The following is a 17,566-nucleotide window of genomic DNA, read 5'->3' as shown; positions in this document are numbered from 1 at the left end:
GTACAATTTATGGATCCTATTTCTATTTACAAAACAACAAAATAATAGAAAAATCAGAATAGAGTTGAGACTTTATTATGGGTTTTGACTAAAAATCCTTTTTAGTCATTTTTTTTTCTTCCGAAACTTTAATGAGCATGTGCTCATTAGTCATAAAATCAAGGGGTAAAATGGACATTTGTTATTAATATTAGAAAAGCAAACCCTTGCCCTTCCTCGCACCAACCACTAAAACCAGTTATCACACCAGCACCCTGCCCTTGCCCCATGTGCGACATACAACCACACCCCCATCAACACCCTGCCCTAACCACATGTGCGACATCTAGCCCAGCCCCATCAGCGCCTCCACCCTACACATCATCCCTACCCCGCGAATTTGACAATAGATCAGACGCAAAGTTTACATAGTTCATTAAAGGAAAATTAGCTCAAACCTGAGACAAAAAAACAATTATTCAGCAATACATTATGTAATTCATCCATTAAAAACCAATGAACACGACAAGTTTAAAGATAGAAGAGAAGCGAAAGAATTGAATTACATTTGGACAATTTGAAAATTCGGAATCCGTTTTTGATTTAGATAATTCAAAACATGCAATAGATTCCAACTTCAAAAGAAAAGAAACGACAAGGATAAAGAGGGTTTCAAATTGGGGCGGAAGATGAGTGAATAGGGCATCTCTTCATCCACCACTTAAACTACATTTGGGCTTTGGGCCCTTTCTTCAAAAATTGTTACAAAAATCATTTGCGCATGGACATACCAAACCCAGTCACAACCCACTTAACAAAGCCTAGGCTATTAAAAAATGAAAATTTCGAATCAAAGGCCACTTGGTCACAATAAAGCTACGTTGACTATTGCACCAAAGCACATTCCCTATATTATATATAAATATATATTATATAATACAGGGTCGGGTTGGCCCTGCCAGGGTCAAGGCCTCAACCCTGGCCCGGCCCTGCCAGGGCCATGCAAATATCAAACTTAGCCCGACCCTCGCTTATCCCTAGCTCCAGCCCAGCCCTATCCGGGCTCATGGCGGGTTTGGGCGGGCTTGGGCTGGCCGGGTTTTTTTGCCACCCTTAAATATGTGCACAGCTCCATATTGAATGAAAACGTCTGGGTAGCTTCCTGAATCCATAGGGATTTTTTGGTCAATACGCGCCCATCACAGCGGCGTGAACCGCGATTGTCCAATTGGAGTAGCTGTGATAACTTAACTATGGTAACTGGTAAGTCCCAACTCCCCACACTCCACACCATTTAAAGCATCTCCTTGTTCTGTGGAGCTCTGCGTGGTCTCTGCCCGAGTGCCTGGCCTTTCCTACTTTGCTCAACGCCTGAAGCTCACGATGGATTGAAGTGAACTTCCTAGCACCACCACCATCATCATCATCAATAAGAGCGTCGTGACTTTGACAATTCTCAATATGACAAACACAGGCAGCTGATGAGTTAATGCCTTTTGCTGTAATTTAGCACTTCTGCTAACCAGTCTCTTCTACGAGCTTTAATACTCCTTGTGTTGTTTTATATGTGTATGTGCCTGATCTTCCCTTTTGCCTCTTTCTTACGTGTTTTTTATAATTTTTTTCCCAAATAATATGCTCGCATGATGTGTGCGTTTCTGCTGGGTGATTATGAATGTTTATGGCCTCTTTCTGCACAATCATTTTCCCCCAATTTAATCTTTCTTCCCCTCCACCCCCTCCCTATCTTTCTTGCTGATTTATTGACCAGTTGTTTCTGTGCAAGGATTAATGCACCACTTGACATATTTTAATATTCTATTCGAGTGAACCTTCAGTGGAAAGTTTTCAGAAAAATTTCCCTCGCTCTGCTCCGTGATTTTCGTTTTTGCATTATGAAGAGCTTCATGAGCTTCATCAATCATCACCTAGTTACTGATAACACTGGAAAAGGAGTATTAAGTTAGGCTTTTGTAGTTGTATCATTTGATCACATATACTAAGTTCAGGATATCATCTTTCTGTACAATTTAAGGGGGGGTATCAGTTGTTTTATATTTAGCTTCTGCCCGTTACTGGAAAAGTGTCGGGATTAACAGGAAAAGTATATTGACCCTTGCAGCACACCTGATGCCTGCTTCTTCTACCTTGGTGTCGTGGACGCCTTTTGTGGCTGCTGGATAGCCTGTCTTCCTAGTGAACTCTGATGAGACCTAACCTCTAGCCATCTTAGTAGAGCTCTTTATCCAGATCTCCATGCTTCATTATTTGTCTGTTTCTTACCCAGAGTTTCTTCCGACATTTGTTGACTTTATTGCCCTTGCAATATCTGTTGTTTCTACCATGCTTTGTGTAAATATGCCGTCACCCCTTTCCTTCCATATATTTGAAGAGCAAGGGAAATCAATCAACACTGATACATTGTGAAATTCACACCTGTAAGGGTAAATATGGATTATCCCATCTGGCACTGGTGGTAGATTTGAAAGATGACAACAAAGTGTGGACGCTTGTTCTGGATCAGTAGTTCAGTACATATTAAGCATCCATTAAGGTGGTGGGTTAGAGATGATGGAAGCACAAGAAGTATAAAGATTGTAATAACTTCATGACCTTATCAGTGGTGGAAGGTTGTCCACCTAATGCTTTAATATTCTTGCTTTTGCGTGTAAATGGAATCTTATGGGCTCTATCTATTACTGAATCTCTGTTTTCCTTGATTTCTTTAACTAACATTGGATTGTTCAACATGTTATCAGTTTCTGTATCTTAAATACTGTTTATGTTTATATATATCTTGGTTTTCCTTGAACTTCTGATGATTTTAATGTACATATGTTAGAACTGGCTCTGCATGCCATTACATAATTTTGAGTACTACCTGTTTCTCAATCCTTATAAATATGTTATTCTATCAAGTATATCCCTGATTTTTCCCTCCATAATTACATATCTCCCATGGCACAAGAATATTGTCCACATTGAGCTTACTTTTCTTGATGCTTGTTGGCTCACTCTCTATCTCAGTGGTGAAGTTTCTTTTTGTCTTTTTAATCAGGGAAAGATGGTGCAGAAGTTTCTTATTGTTCTCATTTGTTTGTCAGCGGTAATGTGCTCCTTGGCATCCCATGCCACCTCTAACGGTTTACTGAAAATCAGTTTAAAGAAAAAGCCCTTGGATCTTAATAATATAAAAGCAGCAAGAGTTGCAAAGGAAGTGGGGAAGTATGTAGGGGGTCCTTGGGACTCCCATCATAATTTGGGTAATTCAGATGCAGATGTAGTACCTCTGAGGAATTATTTGGATGCCCAATACTTTGGAGAGATTGGCATTGGTTCTCCACCACAGAACTTCACTGTCATATTTGATACTGGAAGCTCCAACCTCTGGATCCCATCCTCCAAATGCTATTTTTCTGTGAGTTCCACTGGATCTAAAAGTCTTGATTTCCATTACAGCCAGTCTAATAGTTTACTCATTATATATTTCCATGCAGGTTGCTTGCTATTTCCACTCCAGGTACAAGGCAAGCCGCTCCAGCACATATACAAAGATAGGTAATGTTGTATGTCCTTTGTCTCTTGGATTTTCTTGATCTCTTTATGATTTGTTTTATGAAATATAAGCTTTTGAGGATTTCTGCTTTAGGTTCTCTACGTTGAAATTGTTCTTGTGGGATTTGGTTTAGGCAAGTCTTGTGAGATTGATTATGGATCTGGATCAATATCTGGCTTCTTCAGCCAAGATAACGTACAAGTTGGGGATCTCATCATCAAAGATCAGGTGGTTATTTATTTGAACTTTATTAGGAAAGATATTTTGATTTCTATGTGGTGAAGGTTATCCATGTGCCATCTTTCAGGTTTTTATTGAGGCTACACGAGAAGGGAGTCTTTCCTTCATTGTCTCAAAGTTTGATGGGATACTTGGACTCGGATTTCAGGAAATTTCTGTTGGGAATGTGGTGCCTGTCTGGTATAGTTCGGAGTAATATCTAAAAAACACTTAATAAGAACCTATCATCTTATCCCATGGAAGAAAAGACCTGTATATTTTACCAGCTTTTAGGTTGCTAAACATAAGATGACTGATATCCATAGATATGCAATTCATATTTTTAGTGCCAAGATACCCTTAAAATGGCCCATCTCTATAGTTGATATTTTAACTTTGTGGTTTTCAGAGCATGTTAATGATAAAATTTCAGAAAAATGATATTTTAAAGATTTTTTCTTCATCTTTCTTGCGTTGATGGGTTTGGTGCATTTACAAATTGAACAATGGATTTTTGGATATGATTCCTTTTTGTGTAGCTTTTCAGATATTTTCTGTTTGAATAGTTTGACTATTTATTGCAGAGGAAGGCAAAAATGACTTTTAATTCTTCTTCACTTTTAAGTGCCTTGAACATCCTGAATAATGCTCAGAATACAGGTACAACATGGTAGAGCAAGGTCTGGTAAGTGAACCAGTCTTCTCTTTTTGGTTTAATCGAGATACAGAGGCAGACGAGGGAGGTGAAATCATTTTTGGTGGTGTTGATCCAAAACACTTTAAGGGTAAACATACTTATGTTCCAGTCACCGAAAAGGGCTACTGGCAGGTGGGTGATCACAATGATATTGTTTTCATCATAGCTGTTCCATTTCATTTTTTTTTTTAGTAATTCAAAGCACTTCCAATTATTTATCTATTGTTGTTTTTGGTGCCTTTTCTTTCTCCAGATTGAAATGGGAGATTTTCTTATTGGGAACCAATCAACAGGTGATGCATTATATAATAAATCCATAGCCCTTTAATAACCTACCTTATTTTGTTCAATAATGAAAAGCACTTCTTGTATGTGGAGGAAAGCTACAGGGAAGACTTCAGAAGGGGTGGGAAATCCAAGATCTCCTTGCTAGTGAAAATCAGCTCCAATATGCAATCCTTGATTTTTAAAGCCACATTGCCATCTAAGGTTGAGATGTCTGCTACTCTTGACCGAAAAGGATATTTTAAAGGAAGCCTAATCATTTTAAGAAAAATAAACTTGGGGAAACGTCTGAGAAGCCCCTCCAAAGAAGAAAGGTCTCCAGAAACCCCTTGTTTAATTTTTCTATCCGTTAAAGTCCATAGGATATAAAGGCCTTTCTCTGTCTTCCTCATCAGCTTCTTGGCCGCCAATGGATGCTTTATTACAAAAAAATAGCTATAAAATCATGTTGTAAGTGTCAAAATACCATTGAGAATCTTGTACCCATCTAATAGCTTTCAATCTCGATGCATGAGAATGTTGAAACTACTAAAGCACCTGCTTTGTGGTTATCTATGTGTTTTTCTTTCTCTATGTGTGTGTGTGTATTTTATTTATTTATTCATTATGATTATTGTTATTAATTATTATTATTATTATAGTCATTATTCATCATCATCATCATCGTTATCATTAATCATTATTACATTATTATGTTAACATTTGTTGCATGCTATGATGAGTGTTAGGACTTGGGAGGTAATTTTCTGTGTTCTATTATTCTCTGTGTCAGACATATATAGATTTCAAGAGGGTTTTTGTGTATGGTTTTTCTTGGGAGTTGTTTCTAAGGTATGGGAAATTATACTCTGACCCACAGGAAATAAAATTTTCATCCTTGCATGTATTGAATGATGACAGCTGTGTGTTGGGACTTTGGGAAACCTGTTATAAAGGTTTTCTTAAGAACTGACTTTATGCAAAATGTTGAATAAAATCTGTAAAGATACCAAATTCCTTTTTCTTGTTTGTTTTATCTCGCTTTCAGGACCAGGAAGAATGATGCAGTGGGTCCTGGATTGCCTACCTTGTATTTGTTTTATGTTTCCCTATAATCCTTCTCTATCAAATTCGCCAGACAAAATGTTGGTTAGACCTGTTTCCCTACTAATAGTGCTGTAGCCAATGCTTCATTGTACCCATTAGCCTTGGTAAAGCCAAATGAACCCATTACCTGTCACTTATATTCTCATAAATCTAACAATCTTTTATTGAATTCTGAGTTCACAATTCTCAGGTTTTTGCGAGGGTGGTTGTGCTGCTATAGTGGATTCAGGGACATCCTTACTTGCTGGTCCAACTGTATGGGCTCATGCATTACAATTGTTTTTTTTTTTTCATTCTCAGCATGATGTACAAGTTTGATTCAGTTTCACATTAGTTTGTGTGAACTCTCATGATTGGTTTTTCAATTTCCAGACTGTTGTTACTGAAATCAACCATGCCATTGGAGCAAAAGGAATAGTTAGCATGGAATGTAAAGAAGTTATTTCTCAATATGGGGAATTAATATGGGAAATCTTGACTGCAGGGGTATATTTGTTCTTTGTCCATTTTCTCAATACTGCTACATTTATTCAAATTTTGAGTATTGCAGGAAAGTATATAATATTTACCTCCTGCTTTGCAGGTACGACCTAACCAAGTATGTTCACTGATTGGTTTGTGCTTTTTCGATGGGGCTCAGTTTGTGAGGTCAGAAACTCTTTCTTTTATCTTGATTCTTAGTTCTTATCTTTTGCCTTATTGAGACCCATATCCGATTCCATGCAGCACCAACATTGAAACGGTGGTTGAAACACATAACAAGGAAGGATCATCTATCAGTAATGGCTTACTATGTATTGCCTGTGAGATGGCTGTTGTTTGGGTTCAGAATCAGCTTAGACAAAACAAAACAAAGGAAATAGTTTTTCGCTATGTCAATGAGGTTTACTCAAATATGATCTCTACTCTTTTGGAAATTAGAAGTCCAAATTGAAGTCTTGATGGTAAATTTGTGCCCCATTTTTAACTGTGTTGCAGTTGTGTGAGAGCCTCCCAAGTCCGGCTGGAGAATCAGTTATTGAATGCAATAGCATCGCACGCATGCCAAATGTTTCATTTACCATTGGGGATAAACTTTTCAATCTTACTCCTGAACAGGTGTGGTTTCATCTGATATATATATTTATATATAGAGCTGATGTTCTCTGTGCTGCAGTGCAGCCTGCGCCCAGGGCCCCAGATACATGGGCCTACCATTCAGGGGGCAGGGTGGTCATTTCGCCCACCCCATGTGTCTGGACGCAGCCCCCCGGCACAGAGAACATTTGGCCATATATATATATGAGCTAGTTCTGGTACTTCTCTTTATTAGTCATGCTTAATGATGAGTTATATCCATCCTTGTCAGTACATCCTTAAAACTGGAGAGGGCGATCTCGCTGTCTGCCTGAGCGGGTTTATTGCATTTGATGTGCCTCCTCCTCTTGGTCCTCTCTGGTAGGTGCTCATATGACACAACTAAGTTCTTGTCTAATACTTGTAAAATTCATGTACCTGTATGTGTATAGGTGAGCCAATGGATACACATGCGAGCATAGGTGTTACACAGCAATTGATTTGTTACCTCTGTCAAGACATCTTTCTCCAGGATTAGGATTTCCTGTTTAATGTTGTTAGTAACAGAGAAATAGAAGAAGAAGAAGAGGAGAAAGAGGAAGAAGAGAAGAGAGCAAGCTGAACTCTCGTTAATGAGAGAGTCCAGAAAATATCTCATATATGCGGATTCTATACAGGGGCATAAAAGGAAACCCGAAAATAAGAAAGAGGGAAGAGGGGGATCTCTTCTCGGTATTAGCGCCAGATTCTCTGACGCTAATCCCGAGAAAGGAGAATGCCCTATCTACCCTTCTAACACTCCCCCTCAAGCTGGAGCATATATATCAATCATGCCCAGCTTGTTTCAAATGTAGTCAACCCTCCCCACTCACTAGAGACTTAGTAAAAATATCAGCATGTTGTTCTCTAGTCTTGACATGCTTGGTAGATATTACGCCTTGTTAGAGTTTTTTCTCTCACAAAGTGACAATCCACCTCACTATGTTTAGTTCTCTCATGGAATACGGGGTTTGAGGCAATATGTATTGCTACCTGGTTGTCACATCACAACTGCATTGGTGTAGAATTCTCAAACCCAAGTTCAGTCAACAACATCGTTAACCAATCCAGCTCACAAGTAGCATGTGCCATGGTTCAATATTCTGACTCTGCACTTGATCTAGCCACTATACTTTGTTTCTTACTCTTCCACGAGACAAGGTTACCTCCAACACATATACAGTAACCTGTAGTTGATCTCCGATCAATTGGGGGTCCGGCCCAATCTGCATCAAAATATCCCTTAACTCGTGTATGTCCATGATTAGTATATACTAACCCACGTCCTGGAGCTTTCTTGAGATACCTCAAAATCCGAATGACAATATCCCAATGAGGAGTCCTAGGAGATGACATGAACTGACTTACAACACTGACCGAAAATGAGATAACAGGCCGAGTGAATGTCAAGTAATTCAGTTTCCCAACCAACCTTTTGTACCTTTCTGGATCATCAAGAGCATCTCCCTCATCTACAACAAGTTTGACATTAGGATCCATTGGATTATCAAGAGGTTTACATCCTAGCATCCCAGTCTTTGTAAGCAAATCAAGAGTATACTTCCGTTGTAAGAGAGATATTCCCTTCCTGGATTGAGCCACTTCAACTCCTAGGAAATACTTCAATTTTCCCAAATCCTTAGTTTGAAATCTTTGTTGTAGATGAGTTTTCAAACTATCAATTCTTGTAAAGTCATCGCCAGTAATCATGATGTCATCGACATGTACAATTAAAAAAATCTTGCCGGTGTTGGTCTGACGATAGAAAAGAGAGTAGTCACTATTGCACCGTGACAAACCAAACTCAAGTACTACCTCTGTAAAGCGGCCAAACCAGGCCCTCGGAAACTGTTTTAGTCCATACAATGATTTCTTCAATTTGCAAACTAACTCAGACTCCCCCTGAGCAACAAACCCAGGAGGTTGCTCCATATACACCTCCTCCTGCATATCACCATGGAGGAAAGCATTCTTAACATCCAGTTGATGCATAGGCCACCGATGAGAGCTGGCAAGGGAAATTAGCATACAAACAGAGGATAGCTTGGCAACTGGAGAAAATGTATCCAAGTAATCTACACCATACACCTGTGCATAGTCCTTGGCCACCAAACTAGTTTTCAGGCGAGCAAGAGAGCCATCAGCATTAACCTTGACTGCATAGACCCAACGACAACCAATGGTAGACTTCCCAGGGGGCAATGGAACAAGATACCGAGTGTGGTTATGTTCCAAAGCCTGTAATTCTTCTTCCATAGCTGTCCTCCAACCAGAAATAGATAATGCATCTGCAATTGTCTTAGGAATAGGATGAGATGCAACAATGGAAAACAAGTTTGAAAGGTAGATGATAAACCAGAATAAGAAACATAAGAAGATAGAGGGTATTGAACACACCGACGTTTAGCTTTCCGATGAGCAATGGGCTGGTCCAAGTCAGAAAAAATAGGGGCAGGGGAAGGATCAGCAGATGGCAAAGACGCGGCAGCAGGTGGAGAATCAATGGGGTCAGCATCTTCTTCCCTTGGATGACGGCGGTAAACATTAATAACCGGAGGCTTCAAAGGAGACTGAATAACAGGAGGCTGCAAAGGAGGCTGAACAACACAAAGAGGAATATCCTCATCCAAGGAAGGATCTACAAGAGGCTCATCCACATAGGACTGAGACTCAAAGAAAGAAACATCAACAATAATAAAATACTTATGAAGAACAGAAGAATAACACCGATATCCCTTCTGAACACGAGAATAACCCACAAAAATGCATTTAATAGCTTTGGTATCTAACTTAGATAACCCCGGAGTATGGTCTCGAATAAAGTAGACACACTTGTTACAAAATCAAAGAAGAACTAACCCAGAATCTATGAAGAAGAGTAGAGCAAGAGAGAAAGAGAGACTTGCGTGAGAGAGGAGAGAGGAGAGAAGGCAAAATCGGTGAGGTTAAACTCTCACCTCTTGATCATATATATCTCTTAGGAATACAACTTAGAATAGGAAACTAAATCAGACTTAAGATAAAAACCCAATCCTACTAATAGAAAACTAACCTATATAGAACCAACTAATAATGAAACAAATCTCTAAAAGGGAATACACAAGATGTAATACTAAGTATGCATGACACATATGTACGGATGTACCCCCACAACACATATGGTCATGTACCTCTTACAATATGGAATCGGTAAACTTTAACACTCCCCCTCAAGCTAGAGCATACTCCAACTTGGACAAACAGGGACAGACCACAAGCCTCCAAATGTGAAACAACACCACGAACAGCAGCATCTGAACTTGATGGAGAAAATTTCATACAGATAACGCATCAACAAAGCATACGAGTCATCAACAGCACTAACCAATATAAGTCTTCAACAAATAAAAATCCAAATCATATCAACAATATCCACCAAGTAGACGAGTACCGGCAGCAACGGAGAACAACGTTGTGTTGAAGAAGTCCAATCAGCAACGAGTAACAAAATAAGTGGTAGCGAACATCAACAACAAGAGTGTTTTGGCTTACACTCAAACGACTTGGTTTTCATAGGAGGCTCACCACATAAACCTCAATATCAAAAAACCTCAAAAGGGCACAAAACCCCACACAAGAGTTACAAGGCCAGAAAGCTTCAATATCAAAATCCACGATTGTAGCATAAGGTTGCTACGGCCCACTGGTAATGTGTAGCATAAGGTTACTACGGCCCACTGGTAATGTGTAGCATAAGGTTGCTACGGACCATTGATAATATGTAGCATAAGGTTGCTACGGCCCACTGGTAATGTGTAGCATAAGGTTGCTAGGGCCCACTGGTAATGTGTAGCATAAGGTTGCTACGGCCCACTGGTAATGTGTAGCATAAGGTTGCTATGGCCCATTGGTAATGTGTAGCATAAGGTTGCTACGGCCCACTGGTAATGTGTAGCATAAGGTTGCTACGGCCACTGGTAATGTGTAGTATGAGGTTGCTACGGCCCATTAGTAATGTGTAGCATAAGGTTGCTACGAGCCTACGACCCACCGGTAATATGTAGCATGCCAGAAATAATCATCTTCATAAGAGGACACGAGCAGATGACTTGAGTACGAGCAGATTAAGAATCTTCAATCAATAGCGGTTTCCAATCAAGTAACAATAAGAATCACCATCCATTAGCTCCAATCTCCCCCTCACGTGTAACATTGCACGTGGACAAACAAAGCATCAACTAATGTCAAAGAGGATCGGACCAGTCCAACCATGTTACCCATGTATAGTCAAATAACCATGAACTTGCACAGACTTGAATATAACCGATGTGATTGCCTGTGGGCCCATTCAAGTGTATGAAATAGCCAAATAAAGAAACCAGTGGCATCTTGTAAATTATTGGGAATAATGAAACAAGGGGACATGAAGGGAATTAATGTTTATTGATTGGGGATAGACTAGGTAATAACAAAAAATATGGATATGGGCTGAATAAAAGAAGATTGTAGGGGTAAAAGAGGAAATTTAAATAAGGTAATGATGACCCATGAAAAAGGCTAAAGACGATGGAATTGTCATCCAAAAAAAAAAAGAGGGAAAAGTAAAACTGGAGGGAAAAAAAAAAACCACTACATGAGGGTGTCTTCAACCGTTATTAAAGTGGATGAGCTTTTTTTTTTTTTTGGATGAATAAAAATTTAATTACCAAGAAAAGAGAGGGAATACACAAACCGAAGCTAGAGACTAGATGGGGCGCAAGATAGAAATAGGGATGCCGCAGGAGACAACAATGAGCCTGTTCCTTGGGGAATCCTTTACATCCTTAAGGGGGAGGGACCTAACTTTAGATGAAACATAAAAAAAGATGGCCTTCCAAATCACGTCAAAAGAGCGGGAGTTGGATGTCCATCTTCTAAGGTTGTGTTCCATCCAAATGTGGGAAATAGTGGCACAAAAGGCAATCTTGCCAACCAAGTCGCAAATCGACTTCCCTCCGAAAGTCATGTCAATCCAAATCCATTCCCGGCTGAGAGGGAGAGGAGAGCGCCTTCCGGGCCAGCAAAGGCGAAGAACGCGGGACTAGATGGAGGAGGCAAAGGGGCAGGTTCAGTCCCATTCCAACAAAGACAGCAGCTGGAAGGGACTTGAATATGCCGATAAGCAAGGAAGGCTTGGGTAGGAAGGCAGCCAGAAAGGGCGCGCCAAGCGATAAGGCTATGGCGAGGTATGTGACCACGAAACCAGACGACTCTATGCCAAGGACAGGGGGTCCCTCTATGTCTAATCAAATCCCAAGCGGAGTGAGAGCTAAATCTGCCTGATTGGGAGGGGAGCCATAAGATGGTGTCACCTCTACCACGATGCCCAAGGGGGATGGGGGGAAGAGTGCTCCAAAGGTCGGCGAGGGGGGGAGGGGAGGGGTGAGGGGGGAGGGGACCAGGAGCCACTGGAGATGATGGCAGTAACATGGGCAAATCTGTCCAAACCAGAGGAGTAGATATCCCTAGGGCTCACAATAGAAGAGAGGACTCCCGAGGGGTGCCACTTGTCCAACCAAAGCAGGGTGGCCGATCTATCATCAATCTTGCACGAAATGGCCTCCCTGGCTAAATGCCTCACCTGAAGAAGTCTGCGCCAAACCCAGGAGGGGTCAGATCCAGGACTAACAGACCAAATAGAATCACTGCGAAGAGGCCCGGCATAAACCCAAGAAGTCCAGATGGAGGAGCTGTTGGTGAGGATCTTCCAAATAAGCTTGATGGACCCAGCGATGAGTCACTACTCACGATAGAAGGTAACCTCGAAAAATAAGGAAAGAACCACAATCATGGCGGAAAGTAACTAGGACAGAATCTCGGAAGGCGGTAACTTCAGAGAGAGATCGCTGCAATCTTCAACAGTTCAAACAAACGAAAAGGAATAAAAATCCTTAGCAGCAGAATCAAAGCAAACAAACCAAGTAACCTGGAATTTCAGCAGCAGATCGATATTCCTTAACAAATCTTCTGGCGGTAAGTTGATTACTCAACGGAAAATCGATCATAGCAGAAGCAGAAAACGACAACAATAGCAGCAATAATCGATAGCAAAGATGGGCTTCCAGTCTCCTTTGGTAACTGCATCAACAGAGGACCAACCTAATAGTAGTCGAATCTAACTTTAGCAGTAGCAGTAGTTATGGATATTTTTTTTACGGTAAATCAGCAGAGGTTTTAGCAGCAAGATTCCGCAATCGATGCACACCCAACTTCAGGTATGATCTTCAGGCACTATTTCAGCTTTCATCAAAACCAGTATGCGAAACCCTAGTTCCTCTTCTTCCTCTATGAACTAGGGTTTCCTTTTTCAAGCCAGAATTTAAAATCGAGTCTCAAAATGGCAATTACGGTAGAGAATTAGGTACTGGTTACATCTCTGATACCATGTTACAAAATCAAAGAAGAACTAACCCAGAATCTATGAAGAAGAGTAGAGAAAGATAGAAAGAGAGAGTTGCGTGAGAGAGGAGAGAAAGGCAAAATCGGTGAGGTTAAACCCTCACCTCTTGATCATATATATCTCTTAGGAATACAACTTAGAATAGGAAACTAAATCAGACTTAAGATAAAAACCCAATCCTACTAATAGGAAACTAACCTATCTAGAACCAACTAATAATGAAACAAATCTCTAAAAGGGAATACGCAAGATGTAAAACTAAGTATGCATGACACATATGTACCCCCACAACACATATGGTCATGTACCCCTTACAATATGGAATTGGTAAACTTTAACAACACCCAAAGACACGTGGTGGCAATGAAAAGAGAGATTCTGAAGGAAAAGTAAAGCATGAGGAATGCCACCACCTAAAAGAGAGGAAGGCATACGATTAATACGGTGACAAACAATTAACACTGCATCAGCCCAGAAAGATTTGTCCATTTTCATTTCAAAGAGAAGGGACCGAGTCACTTCTATCAAGTGACAGTTCTTCTTTTCTGCCACACCATTTTGTTGGGGTTTATCAGAACAGGAAGATTGATGAATGATCCTACGAGTGGTCATAAAGTCAGAAAACGGGGCAGAAAAATATTCTCGTGCATTATCACTACGCAAAATTTTAACATAACACCCAAATTGATTCTTAATTTCAGCAATGAATGAGGAAAAGATGGAAAACAATTCAGATCAACGTTTCATTAAGTATAACCAAGTAACATGAGAATAGTCATCAACAAAAGTAATAAAATATTTAAAGCCCAGTGTGGACATTACACGACAAGGACCCCACACATCAGAATGAACTAAAGAAAAGAGATGCGTGGCCCGTTTATTGACACGAGGGGGATAACTCACACGGTGGAGCTTCCCAAACTGACACGACTCACAATTTAAAACTGAAAGGGGACGAAAACTAGGAAAAAGTTTTTGCAAACTCTGTAAGGACATATGACCAAGTCGACAATGGATCTGATGAGGGGAGGCTGTACTTGAACAAGCAACCGAAGGTGTATCCTCAAGAAGATATAGCCCCCCAGATACCCTGCCTCTACCAATCGTCTTCTTCGTCTGCAAATCCTGAAAGACACAAGAATCAGGGAAAAAGGTTATGGAACAGTTGTAGGCATTGGTGAGTTGACTAACAGATAAGAGATTAAAAGGAAATTTGGGTAAATACAATACAAAAGACAATGACAAGGAAGAAGTGGGCTGAACAGTACTAGTGCCTTTGACTGTAGCAAAGGAACCGTCAGCAAGAGTAACACTTGAATTAGAGGTCTGTAAAGAGGAAAAGATACCTGAGGTTCCAAACATGTGGTCTGAGGTCCCTGAATCAATAATCCAGGGCCTAGAGGTAGAGAGACACGTAGTGGCATTACCTGTCTGAACAAAAGTAGTAGTGGAAGAAATGTCCTGAGAGACCTTTCCCTGGTTGTATCGAGCATATTCCTCCTCCGTCATGGTCAAAGTCACACGACGGTCCTGCATAGGCACAAATGAGGCTGCTGGTTCAACACTAGTGGTGTTGGCTATCTTGGACTGTTGGGGTTTGCCATTTAATTTCCAACAAAAACGTTGAATATGGCCAGGTTTGCCACAAGGATGGCAAGTCCTCACAGGACCAGATTTCTCAAACCTATCAGATGAATCGTGAGCACTAACAGGGATTGCAGCGGGGGGAGATTTAGTAGGCTGATGGCCCCCACTGCGGTCACTACTAACAAGGGCAGTGCTATCACCAGAAGAAGCTCGAGTTGTGTCACGAGACACACGGAGAACCCGAGAAAAGGTATCCACAAGAGAGGGAACTGTAACACCCCCAAGGATTTGAGATCAAATAGATTCGAACTATGGGCCCAAGCTGCCCAAGAAACCCATAACCGCCAACTGCTCACGTTGTTGTTGTTGCATTTGTTTCACATCAGATGTAATGGGCAGCAAGACATTTAGTTCTTCATACATTCTTTTGAAGTCTGCAAAATGTTGGGTCCGAGGACGACCCTTCCGATCAACCCGATGAAACTCTTGAGATAGCTCATAAATCCTGGAGAGATTGTTGTGTCCAAAATACAAAATAGCTAGATAATCCCATAGGTCTTTAACAGTATCAATGTGAGTCACAAGATCTACGATATTACTATCCATAGAGTTTAACATCTGTCCCAAGATACGGGCATCAGTAACCTCCCAAGTAGTAGCATCCATGCTATCAGGTTTCTTCCCAGTCAAGTGATGTTTCTCATCCCTACCTGTGAGAACCAGGGACACAATCTTGTGCCATTGCTGAAAATTCTGACTGCCTTCCAACTTCTTAGAGGTCAGAAAATTTGGTGATGACGATACCACCTCAGTCACAATCTTTGTATCCTTCGAGTCTCACCCATGAGTGTCACCAAACGGAAGGCCAAGAAAGAACCAAATAAACAATAACAGCCCTCACACAATCACCAGAAATATATGCAGCAAGGCAACCAAAACACAAAGTCACTAAAGAACCAACGGAAAGTGTATAGCAGATCAGCCGAACAGTACACAGCTCAGAAAAATCAATAACATTGACTCAAACATAAATAAGAGCAAACCAGCAGCATAACAGTCCCATAAAAATCGATCTAAAAATCGATATCAATGCCGAGATCAATCCAGCAGCATATCAGTCCCAAAAATCAATTCACAGGATCGATATCAAGGTAAAGACACCAAAAAACAGTCCAAAAATCGATCCAATCAACCATAAACTAATGCAAAAGACATTGAACCTGAGATTAAGTATTGATCGATGCCTTTAAATCATATGGCAGCCTTCAAAACCCTTCAAAACTTCAGAACTGGGGTAAGGTACCCCCTGCGGCAGAGAAGAACCCTAGAGTCTTCAAAACCTGATTGAGTCTATCCCACTTTCTTCTGTCGGTTGTAGAAACAAGAAAGGGACCGAGAGGAATGAATGGAAGTGTGTCCTTTTTGATCAGATTTGCTCTGATACCATGTTAGTAACAGAGAAATAGAAGAAGAAGAGAAAAGAAGAGAGCAAGCTGAACTCTCGTTAATGAGAGAGTCCAGAAAATATTTCATATATGGGGATTCTAATCATTCTATACAGGGGCATAAAAGGAAACCCAAAAATAAGAAAGAGGGAAGAGGGGGATCCCTTCTCGGTATTAGTGCCAGATTCTCTGACGCTAATCCCGAGAAGGGAGTATGCCCTACCTACCCTTCTAACAAATGTCATTAATTCCTATAATGCCCTAAAGAGGCATGAACAATTATTATGGAGGTAGGCAATAGATCCCTATGTATTTAATAATATACACTTTTAGGGTATTAATAGAGAGGACCTTCGATTGGAGGTTTTGAGATGACCATGGTGTATTTGGTGCTTCTAGTGAGATGAATCCATATCCCCCCTTTCAGTGTGTAAGCTTAGAGCAAACTCAAAGCTATGATGTGTGATGATGGATCCAATGCAGCCAAACTTGCTTTGCTGAATATCTTGATTTATTACATACATGTACTTATGGAGAGAAAATCTGTGCAGGATTCTTGGCGATGTCTTCATGGGGGTATATCACACGGTTTTTGACTTTGGCAATCTGCAAGTAGGATTTGCAGAAGCTGCTTAGCTATATCGGTGCTTTTAGCATGTAAGTTAGGGGGTTTTATGTTGTTGATGAATGATAGAAGTGATTATATTTTTTATGATTGCCCATATATTGATGATGCTTATATTATGTAAATGACATGGTCCTTGCTGTTTTGTGTAAACAAAGTAATTAGTATTAGTATGAGTTTTGATGTGTTGTTAGTATTAGGGGAAAAAAAAGTTTTTTGATATGTTGGTACCCATAAACCATAGCGGGAGAGCCTCCACTCTGGCCTCCGGCCTCCAATATTGCATGGACAGTTTCTCAGTTTTACCGAGTCCATATCTTGCCGTTGCTACTGGAATTTGTAGATGGTGATACTTGTGCAGCCACTTGGATAAGTCAGTGCACTGTATCTGGTATTTGTTACAAGGTGCCTCTTGGTGCAAGTCTTTCAGCTTGATTGTTAGAAAACTTTCATGGTGCACACATCCTATGTTACAAAACGTTTGCACGAAAGAAGTTTTGACAGTTGAGGGCAGTAGAGTCGATTGTCTGGAAAGTTATGTGCTCAAAGGCTTTAAGTTTAATTGGAGAACTTT

General features: G+C 40.5%; 1 protein-coding gene across 3 annotated transcripts; it reads left to right on the top strand.

The window, feature by feature from the left end:
- The first annotated feature begins 1,277 nt into the window (after positions 1-1,277).
- Positions 1,278-17,117, top strand: LOC122658950 (aspartic proteinase oryzasin-1-like). 3 transcript variants are annotated; one of them, XM_043854119.1, is made up of 14 exons: positions 1,278-1,363; positions 3,036-3,397; positions 3,477-3,537; positions 3,669-3,763; positions 3,843-3,955; positions 4,415-4,583; positions 4,705-4,744; positions 6,013-6,077; positions 6,195-6,308; positions 6,406-6,470; positions 6,549-6,705; positions 6,801-6,920; positions 7,171-7,259; positions 16,919-17,117. In XM_043854119.1, the coding sequence occupies exons 2-14, from the start codon at positions 3,044-3,046 to the stop codon at positions 17,001-17,003; spliced, it is 1,527 nt and encodes a 508-aa protein (XP_043710054.1). In that variant the 5' UTR covers positions 1,278-1,363; positions 3,036-3,043; the 3' UTR covers positions 17,004-17,117. The 3 variants fall into 3 exon arrangements, with proteins under 3 accessions (XP_043710054.1, XP_043710055.1, XP_043710053.1); XM_043854118.1 differs by having other exon boundaries at positions 1,297-1,464; positions 3,038-3,397; XM_043854120.1 differs by lacking the exons at positions 7,171-7,259; positions 16,919-17,117 and adding an exon at positions 7,121-7,159 and having other exon boundaries at positions 1,290-1,464; positions 3,038-3,397; positions 6,801-6,953.
- Positions 17,118-17,566: the final 449 nt, after the last annotated feature.

The sequence above is a fragment of the Telopea speciosissima genome, chromosome 4 (genome assembly GCF_018873765.1).
Source record: "Telopea speciosissima isolate NSW1024214 ecotype Mountain lineage chromosome 4, Tspe_v1, whole genome shotgun sequence".
NCBI lineage: Eukaryota > Viridiplantae > Streptophyta > Magnoliopsida > Proteales > Proteaceae > Telopea > Telopea speciosissima.
The sequence above is the reverse complement of the archived record's forward strand: the minus strand, read 5'-3'. Positions and strand labels throughout refer to the sequence as shown.

Excerpts from the sequence above, each read along its gene's own strand:
- LOC122658950 (XM_043854119.1), top strand. The coding sequence starts at position 3,044 with ATGGTGCAGAAGTTTCTTATTGTTCTCATTTGTTTGTCAGCGGTAATG. Across the intron at positions 3,398-3,476 it reads CCTCCAAATGCTATTTTTCT|GTTGCTTGCTATTTCCACTC; the intron begins GTGAGTTCCACT and ends ATTTCCATGCAG. Across the intron at positions 6,706-6,800 it reads TTTTTCGCTATGTCAATGAG|TTGTGTGAGAGCCTCCCAAG; the intron begins GTTTACTCAAAT and ends ACTGTGTTGCAG.